General features: G+C 34.8%; 1 protein-coding gene across 1 annotated transcript; it reads right to left on the bottom strand.

Annotated features, from left to right (window-relative positions):
• Positions 1 to 3,164: 3,164 nt before the first annotated feature.
• On the bottom strand, positions 3,165 to 20,577 carry LOC123524394 (helicase with zinc finger domain 2-like). The gene is given in 21 exon segments (XM_045302556.2): positions 3,165 to 4,301; positions 4,626 to 4,793; positions 5,788 to 5,938; positions 6,206 to 6,274; positions 6,277 to 6,441; positions 7,146 to 7,376; positions 8,086 to 8,489; positions 9,471 to 9,608; positions 9,806 to 9,949; positions 10,453 to 10,541; positions 10,941 to 14,568; positions 14,874 to 14,931; positions 15,202 to 15,327; positions 15,543 to 15,667; positions 16,083 to 16,119; positions 16,334 to 16,594; positions 17,064 to 17,155; positions 17,496 to 17,535; positions 17,848 to 18,051; positions 19,314 to 19,386; positions 20,377 to 20,577. Coding segments are annotated over 19 exon segments (6,387 nt in total). The 5' UTR covers positions 19,314 to 19,386; positions 20,377 to 20,577; the 3' UTR covers positions 3,165 to 4,044.
• Between the last annotated feature and the right edge of the window lie 646 nt (positions 20,578 to 21,223).

The raw sequence follows: 21,223 nt of genomic DNA, 5'->3' as shown, positions 1-21,223 counted from the left end.
AATGTATCATATCCCGGTAGGTAGCTCGGGTAGTAACACAATAGGTATCATATCCCGGTAGGTAGCTCGGGTAGTAGCAACAATAAGGTATCATATTCCGGTAGGTAGCTCGGGTAGTAACAAACAATAAGGTATCATATCCCGGTAGGTAGCTCGGGTAGTAGCAACAGTAACGTATCATATCCCGGTAGGTAGCTCAGGTAGTAGCAACAATAAGGTATCATATCCTGGTAGGTAGCTCAGGTAGTAGCAACAATAATGTATCATATCCCGGTAGGTAGCTCAGGTAGTAGCAACAATAAGGTATCATATCCCGGTAGGTAGCTCAGGTAGTAGCAACAATAAGGTATCATATCCCGGTAGGTAGCTCAGGAAATAGAAAAAATAAGGTATCATATCCCGGTAGGTAGCTCAGGTAGTAGCAACAATAAGGTATCATATCCCGGTAGGTAGCTCAGGAAGTAGCAACAATAAGGTATCATATCCCGGTAGGTAGAATAGGTAGTAGCAACAATAATGTATCATATCCCGGTAGGCAGTACAGGTAGTACACATAAGTAAATCATAATCAGGTAGGAGCTAGAAATAAAAAATAAGGTATCATACCCGGTAGGTAGCTCAGGTAGTAGCAACAATAAGGTATCGTATCCCGGTAGGTAGCTCAGGTAGTAGAAACAATATGGTATCATATCCCGGCAGGAAGCTCAGGTAGTAGCAACAATAAGATATCATATCCCGGTAGGAAGAATAGGTAGTAGCAACAATAATGTATCATATCCCGGTAGGCAGTACAGGTAGTAGCAACACTAAAGTATCATATCCAGGTAGGGAGCTCAGGAAATAGAAAAAATAAGGTATCATATCCCAGTAGGTAGCTTAGGTAGTAGTAACAATAATGTATCATATCCCGGTAGGTAGCTCAGGTAGTAGCAACAATAAGGTATCATATATCAGTAGGTAGCTTAGGTAGTAGCAACAATAATGTATCATATCCTGGTAGGCAGTACAGGTAGTAGCAACAATAAGGTATCATATCCCGGTAAGTGGCTCAGGTAGTAGCAACAATAAGGTATCATATCCCGGTAGGCAGTACAGGTAGTAGCAACACTAAGGTATCATATCCCGGTAGGTAGCTCAGGTAGTTGCAACAATAAGGTATCATATCCCGGTAGGCAGTACAGGTAGTAGCAACAATAAGGTATCGTATCCCGGTAGGCAGTACAGGTAGTAGCAACAATAAGGTATCATATCCCGGTAGGTAGCTCAGGTAGTAGCATCAATAAAGTATCATATCTCGGTAGGTAGCTCAGGTTGTAGCAACAATAATGTATCATATCCCGGTAGGTAGGGTAGTACTGGTAGTAGCAACACTAAGGTATCATATCCCGGTAGGTACCTCAGGTAGTAGCAACAATAAGGTATCATATCCCGGTAAGTAGCTCAGGTAGTAGCAACAATAATGTATCATATCCCGGTAGGCAGTACAGGTAGTAGCAACAATAAGGTATCATATCCCTGTAGGCAGTACAGGTAATAGCAACAATAAGGTATCATATCCCTGTATGCAGTACAGGTAGTAGCAATAATTATGTATCATATCCGGTAGGTAACACAGGCAATAGAAACAATTATGTATCATTGCCTGGTAGGTAGCTCGGGTAAAAGTAACAATAAATTGAACAATAATGTATCATAGCAAGGCAGGTAACTCATGTAGTAGCAAAAATTATGTAACACAGGCAATAGAAGCAATAAGGTATCATATCCCGGCAGATAGCTCAAACTAATGTAGGAGCAACAATAAGGTACCATATCCCAGTAGGTAGCTCAGGTAGTAGGAACAATAAGGTATCATATCACGGTAGGTAACACAGGCGATAGAAACAATAAGGGAGCATATCCCGGTAAGTAATTTATGTAGTATTAACAATAATGTAAGGGATCATATCAAGATACATATCTCAGTTATTAGCGATAGCACCGTATCATTAGTAGGTAGGTGACTAGGATCGTAGCAATAATAAGGTATACATCACTTGATGACCAATGGTTTTACATTCGTCGAAAAATAAAATCGCATTCATGGAAAGCAACATTAGCTCGCAGTATAAAAACTATTATCACAGCTGTAAAAATGATCATTTGTACAGGTGTAATGAAATAATATTGGACCTATACAAGAGGTATACAAGAGGTCATGATGACCCTTGATCGCTCACCTGAGTAAAATGAGCTACATGTTTCAAATGTCAAACTGATGATAAAATATTAAGAAAGTCAGTAGGTCACATTCATAGTCAATGAAATTCAGTTTTACGACTGGTGTGCAAAACTGTTTATGTCATCAAAATTTCAAGGCTGTATCTTAAAAAAACAAGACAGTAGGTCAGTAGATCAAGGTCACAGTCAAGTGACAACATATTACTTGGGGTTATCAGGTAGTTATAATCAAACAGTCTTGGAAATAGGATCAGATGATTTTTAAGTCTTATTTCCTATATAACTCACATAATAACTAAGTGATCCCAGGGCGGGCCTCTTTTTATCCCCAGGGGCATACTTTGAACAATTTTGGTAGAAGACTACTAGACAACGCATCACACCAAATATCAAAAGCCTTGGTCGTATGGTTTCAGACAAGAAGATTTTTTAAAGTTTTTTCCTATATAAGTCTTTATAAAACTTGGGAACCCCAGGGCAGGGCCTCTTTTCACCCGAGGGGAACAATGTAAACAATTTTGGTTGAGGACCATAAGACAATGCTACAAACCAAATATCATGTGTCTAAGTGTTGTGGTTTCAGACAAGAAGATTTTTTCCTATATAAGTCTATGTTAAAATTGGGACCCCCAGGGCGGGGCCATATTTGAATTTAGAGGGAATAATTTGAACAATCTTGGTAGAGGACCTCTAGATGATGCTACATACCAAATACCAAAGCCTTAGGCCGTGTGGTTTTGTATAAGAAGATTTTAAAAAAATTTCCTATAGAAGTCCATATAAAACATGTGACCGCCGGGGCGGTGCCATATTTGACCCTAGGGGGATAATTTGAACAATTTTGGTAGAGGAACACCAGATGATGCTACACACCAGATATCAAAATATCAAATATAATTACACGGATAATCATTACAAAAATAACAGAACGAATGCAGTATAATACATGTTTTATTATAATCTTAGCCTAAAAGTTATAAAAATATTTCACCTTAATATAAAAATAAAATTAAAAGTAAGCAAACTATTCTCAATGTACAATAATATAACAAATATTCAAAGAAAGAGATCAATATCTTATCTGAAAAGCGCTAAAACAACTGTCCTCGCATATATATCATATTCTAAATTTTCAATATAATTGCACTGTTCATTCTTAAATATTGCACATTAATAATAAAAGTAATAAAATGTTTTGTAATAAATGTCTAATGTATAGCAAAAAAAATGACCAAATGAATTCATTTAGGTATCAACTAAATATAAAACAAAATGTACAAAATGAAAAGAATACATAAGAGATAAATATCGTATGATTATAAAAACAACACAGATAGTGATAAAAGTTGCATTTAAACTTGATCCATATATGAAACTGGTCCGCATATAAGACGTAGTCTACGTACACGCATCTAAATTTTTAGCAAACTACACCGTTCGTTCTTACTCCGTTCAATGCGTTATTTAAAAAATAATGTATAGAAAAATCGTGTTTTTACGTTAACAATGTACAAAAATGAGGTTATACGTGAGCGGAATAATTTCACGAGGACATAGCCCGAGTGAATTATTCTGGTGACGTATAACCGATTTTGAGTGTATTACTTTAATTTAAAAGCGACTTTGCTATGCGTTATTATATCGAGTCATATATCATGCCCTTTATCTGAAACAGAAGATAAAATATAGAAGCGCTCTTTCTTGGTCGCAACAAAAATATTGACGTAATCGCTCATTAACAAGACGTCATTTTAGCGTGAGCGTGTTTAAACAGAAACAACTGTATTAAAATATCTTTTTGTAAGTTCATTAATTGTCTATATTTCAACGTCTTTTCTTTTTCTGCACCTTTTGCCAGCCTTCTTCAACACGCTCTGTCGTAGTGCTTCCTGTCTGCTGCGCAGAGCTCCGGTGTTCAATGTTTTTAATTTGAAATTTTTGCTTCGATGTATTGCCATTTCGAGACTTTCTTAACCTTAAACGTGGAGGGAAATCATCAACGGTTTTGACACAATCTCGCTCTTGATATAGATCTATAAGGTCTTTCCATACTCTATCACAGATCAGTAAGTCTTTGTTTCCTGAAATACAGTAAAATATAAGAATCTATGATGTTTCATAATTTTTATTCACAAAGAGCATCTACATGTCCAGAAAGCAGAGTTAAATTGTGACAATTAAAATTATCTAAAATAATACTCTTTGAAATCATAGAACGCAACCAAGCTAAACTTTTATTGAGCCATTTCATGTAAGGCAATGAAAACGTAACACTCTGCATGTCCTCTTTAAGTTAAACTTTATTATAATTATTGAATGGACTCCATGATCCTAATGTTGCATTTATTTACATAACAAATGTATTTTCATTTAAATGCCTGCAGTAGCTTCACACTTTAGTTTACCTATAATCATAAGACCTTTCCGAGCTCTGGTGAGGGCGACATTTATCTGGTTTTGATCAGTGATGAATCCTAAGTTTTGTCTGCACCATCCGATTGTTGGGCTGCTTTCAATTTTGTACCTTGGAAGGGATCTAACAGTACTAAATATCACATAATCCCATTCTCCGCGTGAGATAGATAAACCAAAATCACACATGTTAATATTGTGTTGCACAGAAAAAGACAACAACAGACGAGTGGAGGGCATGTATGACAGTATTAGAGGGCATGTATGTCAGTAGTGGAGGATATGTATGATAGTATTATTCTAAGAGTACATATATGAAAGTATTACAGAACATGTATGATAATATTGATATGAAAGTATAAGAGTACATGTATGACAGCATAAGAGGACTGGACATGCATGCTAGTATAAGAGGACTGACCATGTATGCATGATAGTATAAGACGACATGTTTGCTAGTATTATAGAACATGTATGACAGTATTAGAGTATATGTATGATAGTATTACAGGGCATGTATGATAATATTAATATGAAAGTATAAGAGTACATGTATGACAGTATAAGAGGACTGGACATGCATGATAGTATAAGAGGACATGCATGATAGTATAAGTGGACTGACCATGTATGCATGATAGTATAAGACGACATGTTTGCTAGTATGTTTGCATGTATGACATAATTAGACTAAGTGTATCATGTATGATAGTATGGAACGATATGTAAGAAAGCATTAGGTACATTCATGACAATATTTGGATAAATGTATGACAGTGTTTGGGTAAAAATACGATAGTATCTGAGTACACTTATGGGAGTAAAAGAATACATGTATGACAGTGCTAGAGGACATATATGGTAGCAATAGGGTATATTTATGATAAGAGGCAATGTGTGATTTTATTAGAGTACATGTATGATTGTATTAAGGTGAATTTATGATTGTATTAGAGAAATGCATGATAGTATTAGAATACGTGTAAGTTAAATTTCGTATAAGCTTATCTAGCATTTCCTAACAACCTTAAAATGCATCTTAAGTCCATACTATTACAAATTATAATAACAGAATTATATAGCTGCTCCCAAAACGCAAATATGAATGTCAATAATACATCGCATTAAAAGAGAAAGTTTGAATTCTTATCATACCTTGACTTGAAACTACTGTTGACACGTTTTCATCCGACACCTGGTTTATTCTCAATCTGCGTTTGATCTCCGAACACTGAGCATTATATTGGGACACAATTCTTACAGTTGCCTTTGGCTGAACTTCAGTGATGTAAGAATAAACCTTCAACTAAAATAAGAAATAAAAATAAACATTATCACCTCATCTGAGATATAGGTAACAGAAATATTTGTTTTATATGAACGTTTCAAAATCTATGCTTTAAACTATAGGACCGTTGAACTATAGTGTATCAATTTTTCTTGGTTTATATACTGCTTCTGATATAAAAAAGTATAAAAGTGCAATCATAGCCATTATACTGCTCTACAAATATTGTGCAGTTTTATTTTTACATTGACTGGTAATTTATTGTTTATCTATCAAATATATTACCACATGGTCAATTTCAGCTTCATTACTCTTTGATTGTTCATGACCATCTTCTGTAGAGATCGCGAGTGTTTTCTCTTTTCTCTTTTCTCTTTTCCTTCAACATGAACAAATACGAAAGGATATTTTTCTCTCGCACCCTTCGGCCAAATATCACCACCGGTGCACCATCGCCCAGTTTTCGTAACAAGTAACCCGTTGTAAAACTGTTCTGATGGAAATCTACACAACTGTGGGTTCTACAATATCATTTACAACACAAGAGATCAACAGAAAAGAAATTAATGTTTCATTCATATTAACATTAACACAGTTAAAATCATATATCAAATACAAATTTAAATCGGATTAAGTTTCGATTGTGCATATTATGCTTATCATCACGATCCAGCAATCCTGCAAAAATTGTTCTATAAACTTTACTATCCTACAGGGGTTGTAAAAGAAATAAATGTTATCCATTACCAACGCACAATGTATGTTTTATCAATCCCACAAGGTCAGTGGTTCTACCCAGGTGCCCGCTCGTGATGAAATAATGCACGGAGGGTCTTCCTCCACCATTAAAGCTGGAAAGTTGCCATATCATGTGTCGGTGCGACGTTAAATCCAACCAAATAAAAAAAAAAGAACAGTAATGTGTTCACTGCTGCTTCTTCCCAAATTAACACAGGTATTTAATGAATAAGACAAGTTGTAGCAGTGGTAACGGATATAAGTAAATTTTGTGTACGTTTTAAAACATGTTGTGTAACATTTTCTAAATATGACCCATTTTAACTGCATTAATATCCCTTCCTATATTGCTAACAACCAATTTGAAAATTGACATTATAACTAACCTAAAAAGAAACTGTCATGTTTAAATCCAAATTTGAAGTAAATGCCTTTAAAACAAATACGCTTTAAACCTGTATAATAATTAAATATCAAATAAGCATACCATTCGGTACTGTTCTTGTAACATCGTAATTTGTACATTTCTTGCGCATTTAGTTTCTGCATATCTCTCAAACAGTGATTTGTCTAGCCCAAGCGATGCTGCTTCCTTACATATGACAGTTGGTCTCAGCTGTTTATGGTCGCCGATCAGTACAACTTGCTTGGCTTCCGAGGCAATTATTGGTGCAAGACATTGTGGCTCTGAACACATACCCGCTTCATCGATAATAATCTGTCAATAAAAGGATCAGATTGTTTTCAAATATTTTATGAGACATTTCATAAGGTTATCAACGAGGACATGTAATTGAAATGGTTTCCATGCTTACTTTTATTATTCCAAATGTTGACCACCCAGCAGGAACAGGACATAAAATATAGCGTGTGTTTTCAGATGAAATATATACCGTCGAATGGCAAGAAAAGATGTCAAACAGCAAGATAGCAAGATGGTACATCATTCAAATTATGACTGCGACAGAGGTTAAAAAAATTATTTCTTTGTTCTATACCTATATATTTTACTTCATTCTGATGTTTTTAGATACGTTTTACATTATTCATAGCGTTCTTTACATTTTTGTATGGATGTTTTTACGTATGCTTTGCATTTTTACCTCAATGTTTATGCTTTACAGTTGGTGTTTGCAATCTGACTTCTTCTCGGCGATATATGACCATTTTGTGTCGATTCGCCGTAAAACCCAACTCATTCACTCACCCCCATTATTCATAGTGTTCTTTACATTTTTACATGGATGTTTTTACGTATGCTTTACATTTTTACATCAATGTTTATGCTTTACAGTTGGTGTTTGCAATATGACTTCTCCTCGGCGATATGTGACCATTTTGTGTCGATTCGCCGTTAAACCCAACTCACTCACTCACTATTAAATGCAACAGCAGAAAATTTTGAAACGTCTTGAAGAAAGGAATACCTGTTGCACAATATTTCTGTTTATAACGTTAGTGTTTGATCCTACGGCAGTTGTACACAAAATGACGTCATGTTCTCGAATTTCTTCTGCCGAAGCTGTCTTGAGTACTTGGATATATTTAAGAACTTCAGAGTGAAATTCTTCCCATGTTTTACCTAGTTCAGGCTTGAACATGTAATTCGAAAGTTTGAACTGTTCATCAAAGGCTTTTATCTTTTCAGCATACGGCTTTCCTTCCTGTCGGATCAGATGATGAAGCGTCACAGGACGAAGACCTGTCGGCATCTTATATTTCTCATAATCGAAGGGTAGTCCGGGTCTGGGATAATCTGCTGTCTCTATGGCTTGACTGTATACACGAACGAAACGAGGGCAGGCTTTTCCCAACCTACGATACATCCAGTCTGCATAAGAAAAAGAAATTCTGCAAATATTTATTATACGGGAAAAGATTTATACTACGAACCTTAACAAAGTCCAATCATCATTAGAATATTTTACTTCAGTCATAATAGATAAAAAGAAACAGAAAATCTTGAAGCACATTATAGCCGACCAAATACTTATGTTTAATAAGAGGACCAGGCTAATAAATAAACTGTTTCAATATTTACTCACGCTTTAAACAGGCCACTTCAGATCTACATTTACATAAATAAGCAGTATATCGAAACAGTTGTTTTACTTTAAAACATCGAAGAATAGGCACAAAGGTTAATTTGAAACTCGCCAACATCTGTGAAAATACTTCTGTGAATAATTTGCCAAATTTAGAAGCTAACCGACACTCTAATTGATACATGTTTGTTTTTGTGGTCTACCAATGCTTTGCCTTTTAACTGTCCCAAATATTCTCATTAGCTTATACCAAGAATTTAAGCTCGCCGCGGGACTGGTTAGTGGCTGATGCTGCGGAGGGTAACGTTACTTAACCAGTTGTTGCGAAAGTACTAAGCATTTTCCCCTAAACTTCAGATATTGAGTTATCAAAAGATAATATAGATATACATATAGAATATCCATTTATAATTTTATTTTCAACAAACAAAATGTTTTTTGGATGATATCATTCCCTAAAAGTACTTCTCCCAACCCCTCTCTCTCCTACACCGTTCGCACATAGGATCTAAACTATAGCAAAAGGCTACTTATTTGATCGATCGTTGGAAACCATTTCCATAGCTTATGGAATGCTACGCTGTTACCCGAGCCTAAATTAATGTTCTGAGACGCACATATGGTCTTCATCTAGTACCATTAAAGCTGGGTAAAAGAAATCAACAAAATCAATAATTATCTTTTTTTCAATTAAAAAAATAAGTATTCTGCTGTACAAATGTAGAGCTGCAAGCTCATTTTAATTTGCTAGTGGCATTAAAACTTACCTGCTACGAGGTCCACACTCTTGTTAGTTGGTCCGCAAAAAAGCACTCGTTTTCTTGGGTTCCCCTCTTTCTGGGAAATGTCATTTATTTTGTCAAAAAGATATATCAGTTTTATCCCTGAGTGCGTTTTGCCAGTACCTGCAAACATATTTTACATTATATGTTATTTTACATTTTCCGCATCAATTCCTTCATATAACAGATAAATGAAGTTTACAAAATGTTAACTAGACTGTTGAAATTATATTTACACTCTTTTCCGATGGGCAACAAAATGATTTTTTGAACTGCTACGGTCAAACACAACCTAGTAATAATATAAGTATTGTACCAACCGGGTGGTCCTTGTATCAGAGAGAACCGAGACACCAGAGCATTGTCTATAGCCTCTTGTTGTTTTTTGTTGTTTTTGGGAAGATCAACGGTGCTATAATACATGTCGTGTTCTATAGATGCAGCTATATGTTTACGACTTCTATCTGTAAGAGCATGCATCAGTTTTGGTATTTAAGTATTCAATGGACAATAAAGCATTAATTGATTTCTTAGCTCCAAATATATACCTACTGGGTTCAAATTACGGGTAAATTTAAGAAAGACTGAAAACGAAATATATACATTACTAAATATTCAAACTTGTATGTGATAACCTATTATTTCTGTTTCATTTATACTTAAAGTTCATGCATACATTATCTAGAATTTGGTTAAAGTTAAACTAGATGGTTGCGGTTAAAGGCAGGTCTAAACTCGTGTATTGAATGTATTTGCCGGAGACATATATACATATTAACCTGATTTAAACTCAAACTTATCAATTCGAGATCTAGCAAAACATAGTGAATCATCGAATTAAATCAAACATGTATGTCATTCAAAACGCATTAAATGTCTAAAGTACGTAACTATGTCCTAAAATGTCATCATTTATTTGAAGAGAAATGCTGTTAAGTTTTGAAATAAAAATAAACAATAACTGTACCTAAGTCTGGAATAGCTTCATTCAAAGCAATTTTCGAAGCCAATATATCAGGCACAAGTGGTAGTGATTTGATCAAACCTTCGTTTTGCCTACAAAAGAAGCGAATTATATGTTATTACACTAGGAAAAATAAAAGTATAGCAATGTCGGATTCCACAATAATTACATAATTGTTTGATTTCTGAAACAAATGCTGTTTCAGTTAACAAATGTGAATTGCTATTACCTGTGCTAAGAAGTTTAGGCTCAGCTATTATATCTCTTTATTTTACTCATTGCTGTTGGTTATAGAATCTTAAGCCATAATTTGAACATTTAGGTACGAAAGGAACACAGTTTTTTTTACTTTAAACAAAAGCGACCTCTTGTAAAATACACTGTTTGAATCAATATTACCAAATAATGGTATGCAATGCAAAATAGATAAATATATGCAATCATGAACAAGAGAGGGTGAAAAATGTTATGGAAAAGATAATTCAATATACCTGTCAGAGGCTGGTTTTGTCAGTACTTCAACACTGAATCTATCATTCGCTGACGCTAGCGGTGGCAAATCTGGAGCCTTCTCATGCAGAGTGAACATAACAGTTAACACTCCTTTGTCCTTCTTTATGTCATTTACAACTGCATGACCGATCCAAACGTTACCTAGACGAGGCCTAATACTCTTTTCTGCCACATTGGTATGCAAAACTCTTTTCAAGCAAAGCCAGTCGTAAGATGACAGTACTTTTTGACCATCAGAACTGACGTCCTCTCCACCAGAAAATACAATATTTCTGACCCCACATTCTTTCAAGGAAAGCGAAAATGAACCCTTCCTTTCATCAAGAAACTCGACCTTAAGATTGTTGATACAGAAAGTATTTCCATTTAAAATTGTATTTGTTGCTGATTCCATCAGGATTATTGGAAGCCATCTTTCAACATAACTTTTTGTACTTCTGTACTGGTCAATGGTTGGTCGAGTAGCATAGCGGCAGAGATGTAGAACTGGATTTTCTTGGTGTAGAAGACAAAGCTTGACGTTTTCCGTCATGTTTAAAAGGACTGGTTTTGGAACGATCTTTCCTTTCTCTAGTTCTGACGACATCTGCAACTGAATTTGCTGTCCCTGCGAAAACATCATTGAAAACTCTATGCTTTGACGCAAATACGACGTATTTGTACATTCTGTGCTTACGTCATCATGCGTTCCTGTGTGATTATTCTTCATCAGTGCATGGTTCTTTACAAGTTTTCTTAAATCACCAATACGACCTTCTACTATGCACTGTAAGATCTTTGCCCAATGATCCAACGTTATTGTAACAAACCCTTTGTAAGGGTTCAATTTCAGTTCTTCACCTGTACTTGGATGATCGTTTGCTTTCGCGTCAGACTTGTACAATCGTTTCTTCCCAGTTGCGTTTACTCTGCACAATTTTGATACACTACCGGGATGATCTTTTGCTATCGCGTCAAAATTGTACAATCGTTTCTTCCAAGTTGCGTCTACTCTGGACAACTTTGAAAAACTGTCTTTGTAAACATCAGTTTTTTTCCGAATATCAAGTAGATTAAACGCAAGTTCCATGTCCAAGTTTAGTGACCCAGAGCAGATGTGAGCACCTGTGTTTGTAACGTCCGTAACGCAACAGTTAACAATTCTCGGGTTGTTCTTCAAGTCAAATAACTGCGACAGGATTTTACAGTCCTTCTGGAATGCATTTACTTGTTTAGTGACAGAGTTCAGATGTTCGCATATATTTTCAATCTCTTCTTGTGTGTACGGGGAGCTGGTTTTGTCGAATACTGATGCATGTACAAGACGATGGACAACTAAATCGTTATACCTTCTGATTGGAGATGTGAAATGAATGTACGGGTACGTCGCTAGGCTGTAATGCGTAGCATCAATTTTACTTGAAAGGCTACCAGAGCATCTGTAGCTGGCACGCTTTTGAATAGAAATCCAATCACGATATACAGAAAGTTGTATTGGATGCAGGTCATCTGTTCTAATGTACTTTGCTGCGTTTTCATTCGTGGAAGCTATTTGCTCCCAGACAAGACTTGGAATAAGTATCGGAGATACAGAACCAAAACATTCTTTAAAACTTATTCTGTTTGAACCTATTTGTTTATCCTGCAGTCTGAAAGGAATGTTCATGTAGTTTCCATATTTTCTGACGAAGTCCTCTAAACATTCTTTGGAAGGAGGTTGATGGCAGCGAAGTGGAACGCAACTGTTACAGGTCCACCTTAGCAGTCGTTTAGCTACCGTTTTGTTTGCCATAATCATTAACTCTTCAACGAGGTAATGTGCTTCTCTACTTTCTTCAGTTATATCGTTTCCTTCCGAATCTAAATCCATTGCTAACATCGAGTTTCCAAGTCTGTTCTTTCGAATCATATGCGCCACCTTGAAAAGTCCTTTAACATCTTTGGCTATTTTGTCATCGTCTCTCTGATCTCCTGAAATCATTGCTTGGGCTTCTTCATACGTAAGACGTCTCTTTGAACGGATATACGATTTCACTATTTCACAGTTGTTTCCCTCCATCTGCAATGGTCGACCATTGCGGTCGATATAGAAAAACACCGAAATTGTCAATCTGACTTTCTCTGGAATAAGACTGAACAAATGTGTACTTAAATGTTCTGGTAGCATATACCTCGGATTTTGAATATCGGAATAAAAAGTATTCCCCCTTTGTTTCGCCTCTCTATCTATCGGTGAATCTTTTTCTATGTAAGCACTGACATCTGCAATGTGAACCCCAACCTTATATCCTGTCTCTAGTTTCTCAAAACTCAAAGCGTCATCAAGATCATGGGAATTGACCGGGTCTATTGTAAAAACGCTCATTCCTGTCAAATCTATTCGATCCTGAAGAAATAAAGGAGTAGGTTCATCAATATTATGTTCTAACAGGCTTGCAACTTGATTTACTGTTTCCTTTCTGTAAAATTTTGGCACGCGGTGCTGGAGATTCAGCAGATTCACTCCTGACGAAATGCTCTTTCCAACTGGAAATGTTTTGATTATCGCACCTAAGGGATACCTGTCACGTAGTCCCCACTTGATATAAGCAACTAGGTGTATCCTGGAGTTTTGTTCAGCTGGATTTACATCTTCAATTCTTACATTGCACAGACGACCTTCAGTTTCATTGTATTCATATATTTCTATTTTATTTCTTCTTGACTTCTTCTGGTTGTACTTTCTTGCTATTTCCATTCCAATAAGGGAAACTTTGGATACAGTCTTGCACAATGGTTGAGCACTCACACTTCCATCCTTAACGTCTAAAGTACATATAAAAACGGGATGTTTAACATTTTTCATATGCCGCCTATTCCAAATACCGACTACTTTGCCAAACCTTTTGCCTTCGGCATTGGTATCATTCAATATTTCGACAATAACTTCGTCCTCATTAAAAACCTGTCCTATCTTCTGCCTTCCAGAAATTTCGATTGTATTCGTTTCATCATGTGAATTTACCGGGATACATACTGCATCATGACATCGCTTAAGTTCTATTACGCATTTTACATATTTCTTTGGTTCTCGAAGAAGCATTTGTTCCAGCTCACTCTTTTGAAGAAATTCGGTATAGAAAGGTGCCCGGGTGCGGATAAAATCAGGAGTGTCCCCAAAACGATACAGGAATGATTGGCATAACAGTATTCCAGTTTGTAAAAGTTTCTGATCTTTATCTAATTCATTCATGACTGAATGATCATTACTGTGCAATTTGCAGCTCTGTTCATAGAATGAAAAACTGTCCTGTTCATTGTCTTCTTCAGTGTCTGACCAAAGGTTTTCACCAGTATGGTATTTTCCACATTTAGTACTGTGAGCAGTAGTTGTGTCAGCTGACTCATTATCTGATTCATAGGATTCATAACCAGATGTTTCCTGTGTCGCTGTGCGTAAGGTTACGAAAAACCTTTTTCTACGGTCCGTATATTCTTCGACATTTTTGAGCTTTTCTATAGTTTTACAGATTAGCTTTGTCGTTATGGGTGATGGATCCGAACTACACTGAACTTCTTCAATCGCTCCTAAAGAACTGTTTTCCGATTGTAGAGAGGAGCATGGTCCCAGACAGTCTTTGGTTTTTGCTAAATGTACAAAAATTGATTTTCAGTCACCAAAGCTTCCTTGAAACAATGTACCGTTAAGTTAATTGTTTTAACAGTTGTATCAACATGCTATATGAAGAAGAAACACAATTTTGTCTACCGTTTCTTCAATAAAATATTTTTACTTTTACGATTAGGTTATTTTTAATATACATTTAATTGTGAACAGCTGGATTATCTTGTGTCGGGGAACATATTATTGTGGTGCAATTAAACTACAGAAGATTGCCAAATTGTTCCTCAATTCCAAACATATACATAATATTTACATTGGCAATACTTACTTCTTTTTTCCCCCTTTTTCCTTCCCTTTTCTGAATGTTTCGGTACCTTAGATGATCTCTGTAAATTGTAAAACAAACATTTAGTAACTGACAAAACTTTAAACGATATCTGTCTCGTCAACCTTTGATACGTGTGGCTTAATAAACGTAAAAATTAGGTAAAGATATACTGTCCAACGTCTTTTTATATTTCGACGTCTCAAAGGTGGTGTGCAAACGTGTTGACTACGAATGAATTGCAACGGTATCGAAACAAATCTTGAATAAATTCCATTAAAATTAATTTTGAGTTGTTTAATGTAATATATTTATCAAACAATATACTAACTGTAATGTTAATATTCGTGCCCTCCAACCAGTCTTCTACCGGTGCAGTTACACAAATTTGAACAGCGTTCATTTTTCCTTGTATTTCTGACATCAAATCTTTCAGCTGGTTGGTATTTTCTTCATTCTACAAAAAAAATATGACTTTGATTTTTAAAGAGAATATTGCTGACATATCAAGAATTATCTGTAACAAATATTGCAAAAATACTAGTGGACCTAACTGATAAAAGCTACATGTGCCAATATAGTTATGATTCTCTTTTTAAACGAGTCCGCCAATAAGGTACTGTCACTAGTATACAAAAATATTGAAATTTTAGTGTCAAATTCCACAGTTACCTTGCAATACTTCAATGCCAGCCTACATTTATCAAATGCAAGATCAAGGTCGTTTGATTCATACAATGAACGTGCCCAGAGTTCCAGCGTTTCGGAATCATCATAATCGCAAGCCTCTTTAAGAACTGAAAGAAATATTGAGATGAAATGTACACCGATCTAACATAGTAAAAATTATTATTTTATGCATTTTTGGGGACATCGGTAGTAAATACAATCAATGAAATAGTCGATCGGATTTAATATCACTAAACAATGGGAGTACGATCCCTTGTACCGGCTATCACGATTATTATTTTCCTCTTATCACAGTGTTGTAACACGAATCATATTCTGCCACACCCTCTCAGAGGAAAACACGCTTTCTTACAAAAATATTGCAATTAAACTTGCAAATGGAATACCAGATTATAAAACTTAGTTTAAATTAGATGTGAAGTGAAGCATGTCCAATTTTGAGACATACTGGTTCGATAGGACTAAAACGTTGACTTGATAATACACAGTACTTAATATCTTACATATACAGAATGTACTTACTCAAACAGCATGATCTTCGGAGGTTTTCATGCATACCCTGAAATTTAGAAAAACAAAACGGTATTGAAAAATTATATTTATGATAACACTATAACTAAAACATAGTGTACATTTTGATGCAAAGTTTGAAACAATATGGAATCTACGTAGTCATTGCTCCAATATATTATAAACTACATAAACATACTTATACAAATTGTATGTGTATTAAAGTATTTAGTGTATAAAAATCATTAAAACTGTTTTCATACCAGTTTTAAATAGCATCTTGTACAACATTTCATTGCTTCCGCCACTTCTTTGTGTTTTAGCAACTCTTCCATCCCTATTTCCGTATCTGAATGTTTTTTCGTCTGCTTGCAACCTCTTAATGATTTTTTAGTTTCCAATGACCTTACGCTGCTGTAGTAAGTGAAAAAATCTTTGTAAATCTCCAAGGCTACTGACCATTTCTTAAAATCTGTTGCAAGTTTTGCCAACTCAGCGATATCCATAAGTAGTCCTGTCATATTCTAAAAGAAGAAAGGAAACGTGTTTTATTTAGTTCAAATTTTATTCCGTCGGTCCTTTTTTTTTTGCATGATAGGGTGTGTGTTCGTAATGGTGAAAAATAAATAGTAACTACTATCTTATATAAACACAGATTCATTGTTTTCTTACTCGTAAACAATTTAATTCTTTATTTAACTCACTTGCTCGTAAAACAAATCTGAACATTTTCAACTTTTACAGAAGTTTGTTTGCGCCCATGAAATACAATTCGAAAATTGTTAATGATTTTTATTTTTTCATATTTTTTGTTCACATTTTTGTTTCGATAAAAATGAAGTGTGCTCAAAATATGTTAAAAATTTCAATTAAGAGTTTTTAACTTAACCAATATTTTACACGTGATTTCAATGCCCATTCTTAAACAAATGTTGACGTAAAAAGTCAATAAATTATGCTTTAACGAAATTAAATAGAATACTAAACCCCTACATCAACATGCTTGGTTTGACAGATCTTTTTCCACACTGCATCTATTCTTGGTCTGTATTTCCCTGAACTTAGGTAGGGGTCAAACAACATTGCTGAATATATAACGAATATCAGTTATTTCTAATTTTGCCGACGCAATAACAGTAACTACGACTTCTTTTTTTGTTTTCATTCATGATAAGATTGAAACAAATAATTAATAATTATTCGCTTTTCTATTGTACATAAAAAATATACGAGCAAATATCTCCCTAACATCGGAATTTCCATTTTTAATTTGTTACAACAATTAAAAATAATTCAATGTTTAGCAAGGAGTTCCTCTAAAGTGAGAATCATCCTTCACGGTCAATAATTAAATACTGACTTGTTTAACAACCTAGGATTTGCTTTTAACGTTGATCCTACAGATGTGACACAAAAAATCCTAACCTTTATATAAGCATCTGGCCGCCGCTACATTCTCGTTTACCTGAAAAAGATTTTTTATATTTGGCTGGGGTGGATATTAGCAATTTATCTTAAACATTACAATATTCACATCAAAGCTGCTGGGACATCTCAAAGAACAATTTCAGGGATTGGGGACGTCGCAGTCATTAATATTCCTGAAACAGCTACCTATGAAATATGTCTCGCACTATATTTGGATTTTATTTATCTATACAGGTTGTGGGTACCTTTTCTTATGGTTCTTCTTTTACAACTATGATATATATATATGGCATTTATTTGTTAAAGTAAGTTTCGGAGTGTACTGTAAATGGTGAATGCAATGACATACCTTTTCAAGTAAATAGTAGATTGAGCTGTATTGACTTGCTAGAATCTGTTCTGTAGTTTCGGATACCTGATCATAAACGTACTTAGTCTTCTCAACGTCTGCGGCAATGTTTGCCTTCAAAGTGTAATGTTTTGCTTGTGCGTCGTCGCCACATTTTAACGCATCAAATGCCTTCGCCAATAATGTGGAGATCCGATCCTCCATCTGAAAAACATGACTTTGCTAGATCTCAGCACTGACTTTACTGATTTGAACACTGGGACCGTCTTCCTATAATTGTCTTAGTTTTTCTTCATTTTCAAATTCATTAATTATAAACAAGAGGTCCATGAAGGCCCTAGATAACTCACCTGAGTTCCGTTCCACCGCTTCCTACTGTTTTGGTAGATTTGGTAGATGATCATATGCAAGGAAAATTTCTGTAAAGTTATATTTGAAATAGAAATGGGCGGGTAATGTGTGTGTGCGTGCGTGTGTGTGCGTGCGTGCGTGCGTGCGTGCGTGTGTGTGTGTGTGTGTGCTTTTAGGTGGAGGTAGGGTAAGAGGTTTGGGGATACTAAGTGACAATATCAAAGAAGACAATTTTTAAAATTTCCACTTAAAACATATAGGGAAAAGTGACCACAGCCCCTGGCGGCCAATTTCTTTTACAAAACGGTATAATTTGTATTATCTTCGAAAAGAGGTATCCAAAAAGTATTTGTGTAAAATTATTTTAAAATCTGGCCAGCATTTTCACACAAGAAGATTGTTTTAAGTTCCCACCATATACATATATGGAAAAGTGACCACGACCCCTGGTGGCCATGTTTTTGACAAATCAGAATAATTTGAACAATCTTGACAGAAGATTAAACTAGAACTATTTATTTGTGTAGAATTATTTCAAAATCTGACTAGCTGTTTAGGAGAAGAAGTTGTTTGCAGATTTTTTATTTTAGTTCTTTCTGCCCCAAGCGTACCTGTCCGGACAATTTTGGAAGAAGACCACCAAAGGAACGGCCAGGCTAAGTTTCATCAACTTACGCTTCACGGTTTTCAGAGGAGATGTTGTTTGAAAAAAAGTATGGACGGTCAGACGGACGACGGACGGTGAGTGATCACAACAGTTCATCCCGAGCACTTTGTACTCAGGTGAGCAAATAAAACAGAATCTACAAAAAGTTTAAACTTATAATATTTGAAGAAAATCTGACAGAGTGATAGCATCAAATTTTTGAATTCAAAGGAATTTGAACTTTGTATATTTACAACAATGAAACTGAATATTGGGAGCATTACAAAAGACACTATTGTTGTTGCTAAACATTTTATTTTTCCAGATCGGTGAATCATGTTAATATTTTCTAAAATTCAGTCATCAGGCAAAATAAGCTAATCAGTAGAGTGTCAGAAGTTCAAATACACAAAATTCAATTCTTACATGTATATATTTTAACAGGCTATAAAACAGCGAATGTACTTACTTCGTTCAAGATAACTGATATATCCAAACACTATATATTCTTTTTTGAGGTTAACCTATTCACGTGAAGAACGCTGTAACATTGTAAAAAAAGTATAATTAGAATCTCATATCAGATCTATAAAAATCTACATTATTACAGCCTATAATATTGCGGTCGATTTGGATATTTGGACCGGCTTCCAAAATATATGATGTAGTCATAATAAAGGAACAATTCAGTCAGCACTGAAAGATATCAAATCATTTTAAAATGTATAATAAGTTCTGATATTTAAAGACAATTTTGCAGAATGGTAGTCTCAAACTTATTAATTTAAAAACTTATGAGTTTTGTGCAGCTCGTGTGGGGATATCCTTTCAGGAGGATATGTGTTTGTTTTAGTATAAGATCGAAATGTATCTTTTACCGAGTGAACACTATAATGCAATATTTTCACGAGTAGCGCAGCCACGGGTGAAAATGTAAATTATTGTGTTCGCGAGTGAAATATATTTCGATCTTAACCAACTTATATCCAGTTTGTCAGCGCAACGTCACGTACATCGCATCATGACGTCTTTATGCGGTTACATCAGGATAATTATCTTTGTAGAAAAACTGTAAATAGTTCTATTATGTTTCCTGATTTCTTTTACATTTTATTACGATAGAATGTAAATATCTATGATCCTTTTATTATTTTTATACATCTATACCTTTACTGAAGAATATTTTGCATGGAATTTTCTATCATTTATAATTCATATTATTCCACATTAAAGTGTGGTTCCGTACCAGTGAATAATAAAAATGATATTTTCACTGTTTCAAACAGTGAAAATATCATCAATTTTATTGCACAGATAACTTTCAGTATTTCACTGAAGAGCATAAAATAATTAAATGTTATTTGGCATTTGCAGCGGTAAAAATAAGCTTTAACTAACATCGTACAATATTCTATCAAACAAATAAAATGTTTTCCACCGATGTCTGTAAAACAATATTTTACTATTTGCTACACGTACCGCTTAATATGTCCTAGAAACTAAATTTGTAAATCGTATAAAAATGGACTTACTTTATCTAGATAAGTTATAATCCTGTAAAGTTATTCTGTTCAAAATAAAAGTTTAAACGATACTGTTTTTATTTTGCTTTTTGCACTGTGTATTTATAGTTAAGCAGAAACTAACATCCAATCAAATACCAGTTGCTGTGACCTAATTTCCGTGAAAATCCTGGTAAAACAGTTCAGCAGAAATAAGTGCGACAGATTCTATTTATAAATTATAAACAATAGCCATCATCCAATCGCAGTGCATTATATATTTAGCAGTTGCTGTGACCTACTTCTGTGGGAAAAACATGATATAAACGCGATTATGTAGAACTGTCAAATACAGCGCTATAAGAGTGTCAGTCCGCCGTCCTAAATATTCACGAACGATTCACGAAGAATTATGACCGTTGCTTGTTCACTTAATATTATCCATAATTTTGTGCATCTATATCATGTACTGTTTACAAATTTGAATCAAATTTTATGACAAAAATCAAAATTACATTAGCATTTATCATATTTAATGTTCTGAATGAAAACTGAATATGAATTTCAAAATCCAACAATCTTTTGACTCAACCGTCACTGCTGACAGGCCCATTAACTAAGATTTATCTAGCAACCAATGTAGAAATAATAATCCATAAAGGTCTGGGATGCAGAACAATACATATAAATTAGAAAGTGTTGCTGTGATAAGGTTTCAATAAGGCCTAAAAAAAATTCTTTGTTTCCGGTAACATGCTAAAAAAAATTAGGGTAGGTAGGTCGGAATTTTTTTTTTTTTTGGAAATTTTTTATTAAGGGAGACTTTTCGGAAATTATTTTTTTGTCACAAAATGATTACAAATAAGAGGGTTATGCC

The sequence above is a fragment of the Mercenaria mercenaria genome, chromosome 3 (assembly GCF_021730395.1).
Source record: "Mercenaria mercenaria strain notata chromosome 3, MADL_Memer_1, whole genome shotgun sequence".
NCBI classification, from domain to species: Eukaryota; Metazoa; Mollusca; class Bivalvia; order Venerida; family Veneridae; genus Mercenaria; species Mercenaria mercenaria.
This window is presented reverse-complemented; position numbering and strand designations above follow the sequence as displayed.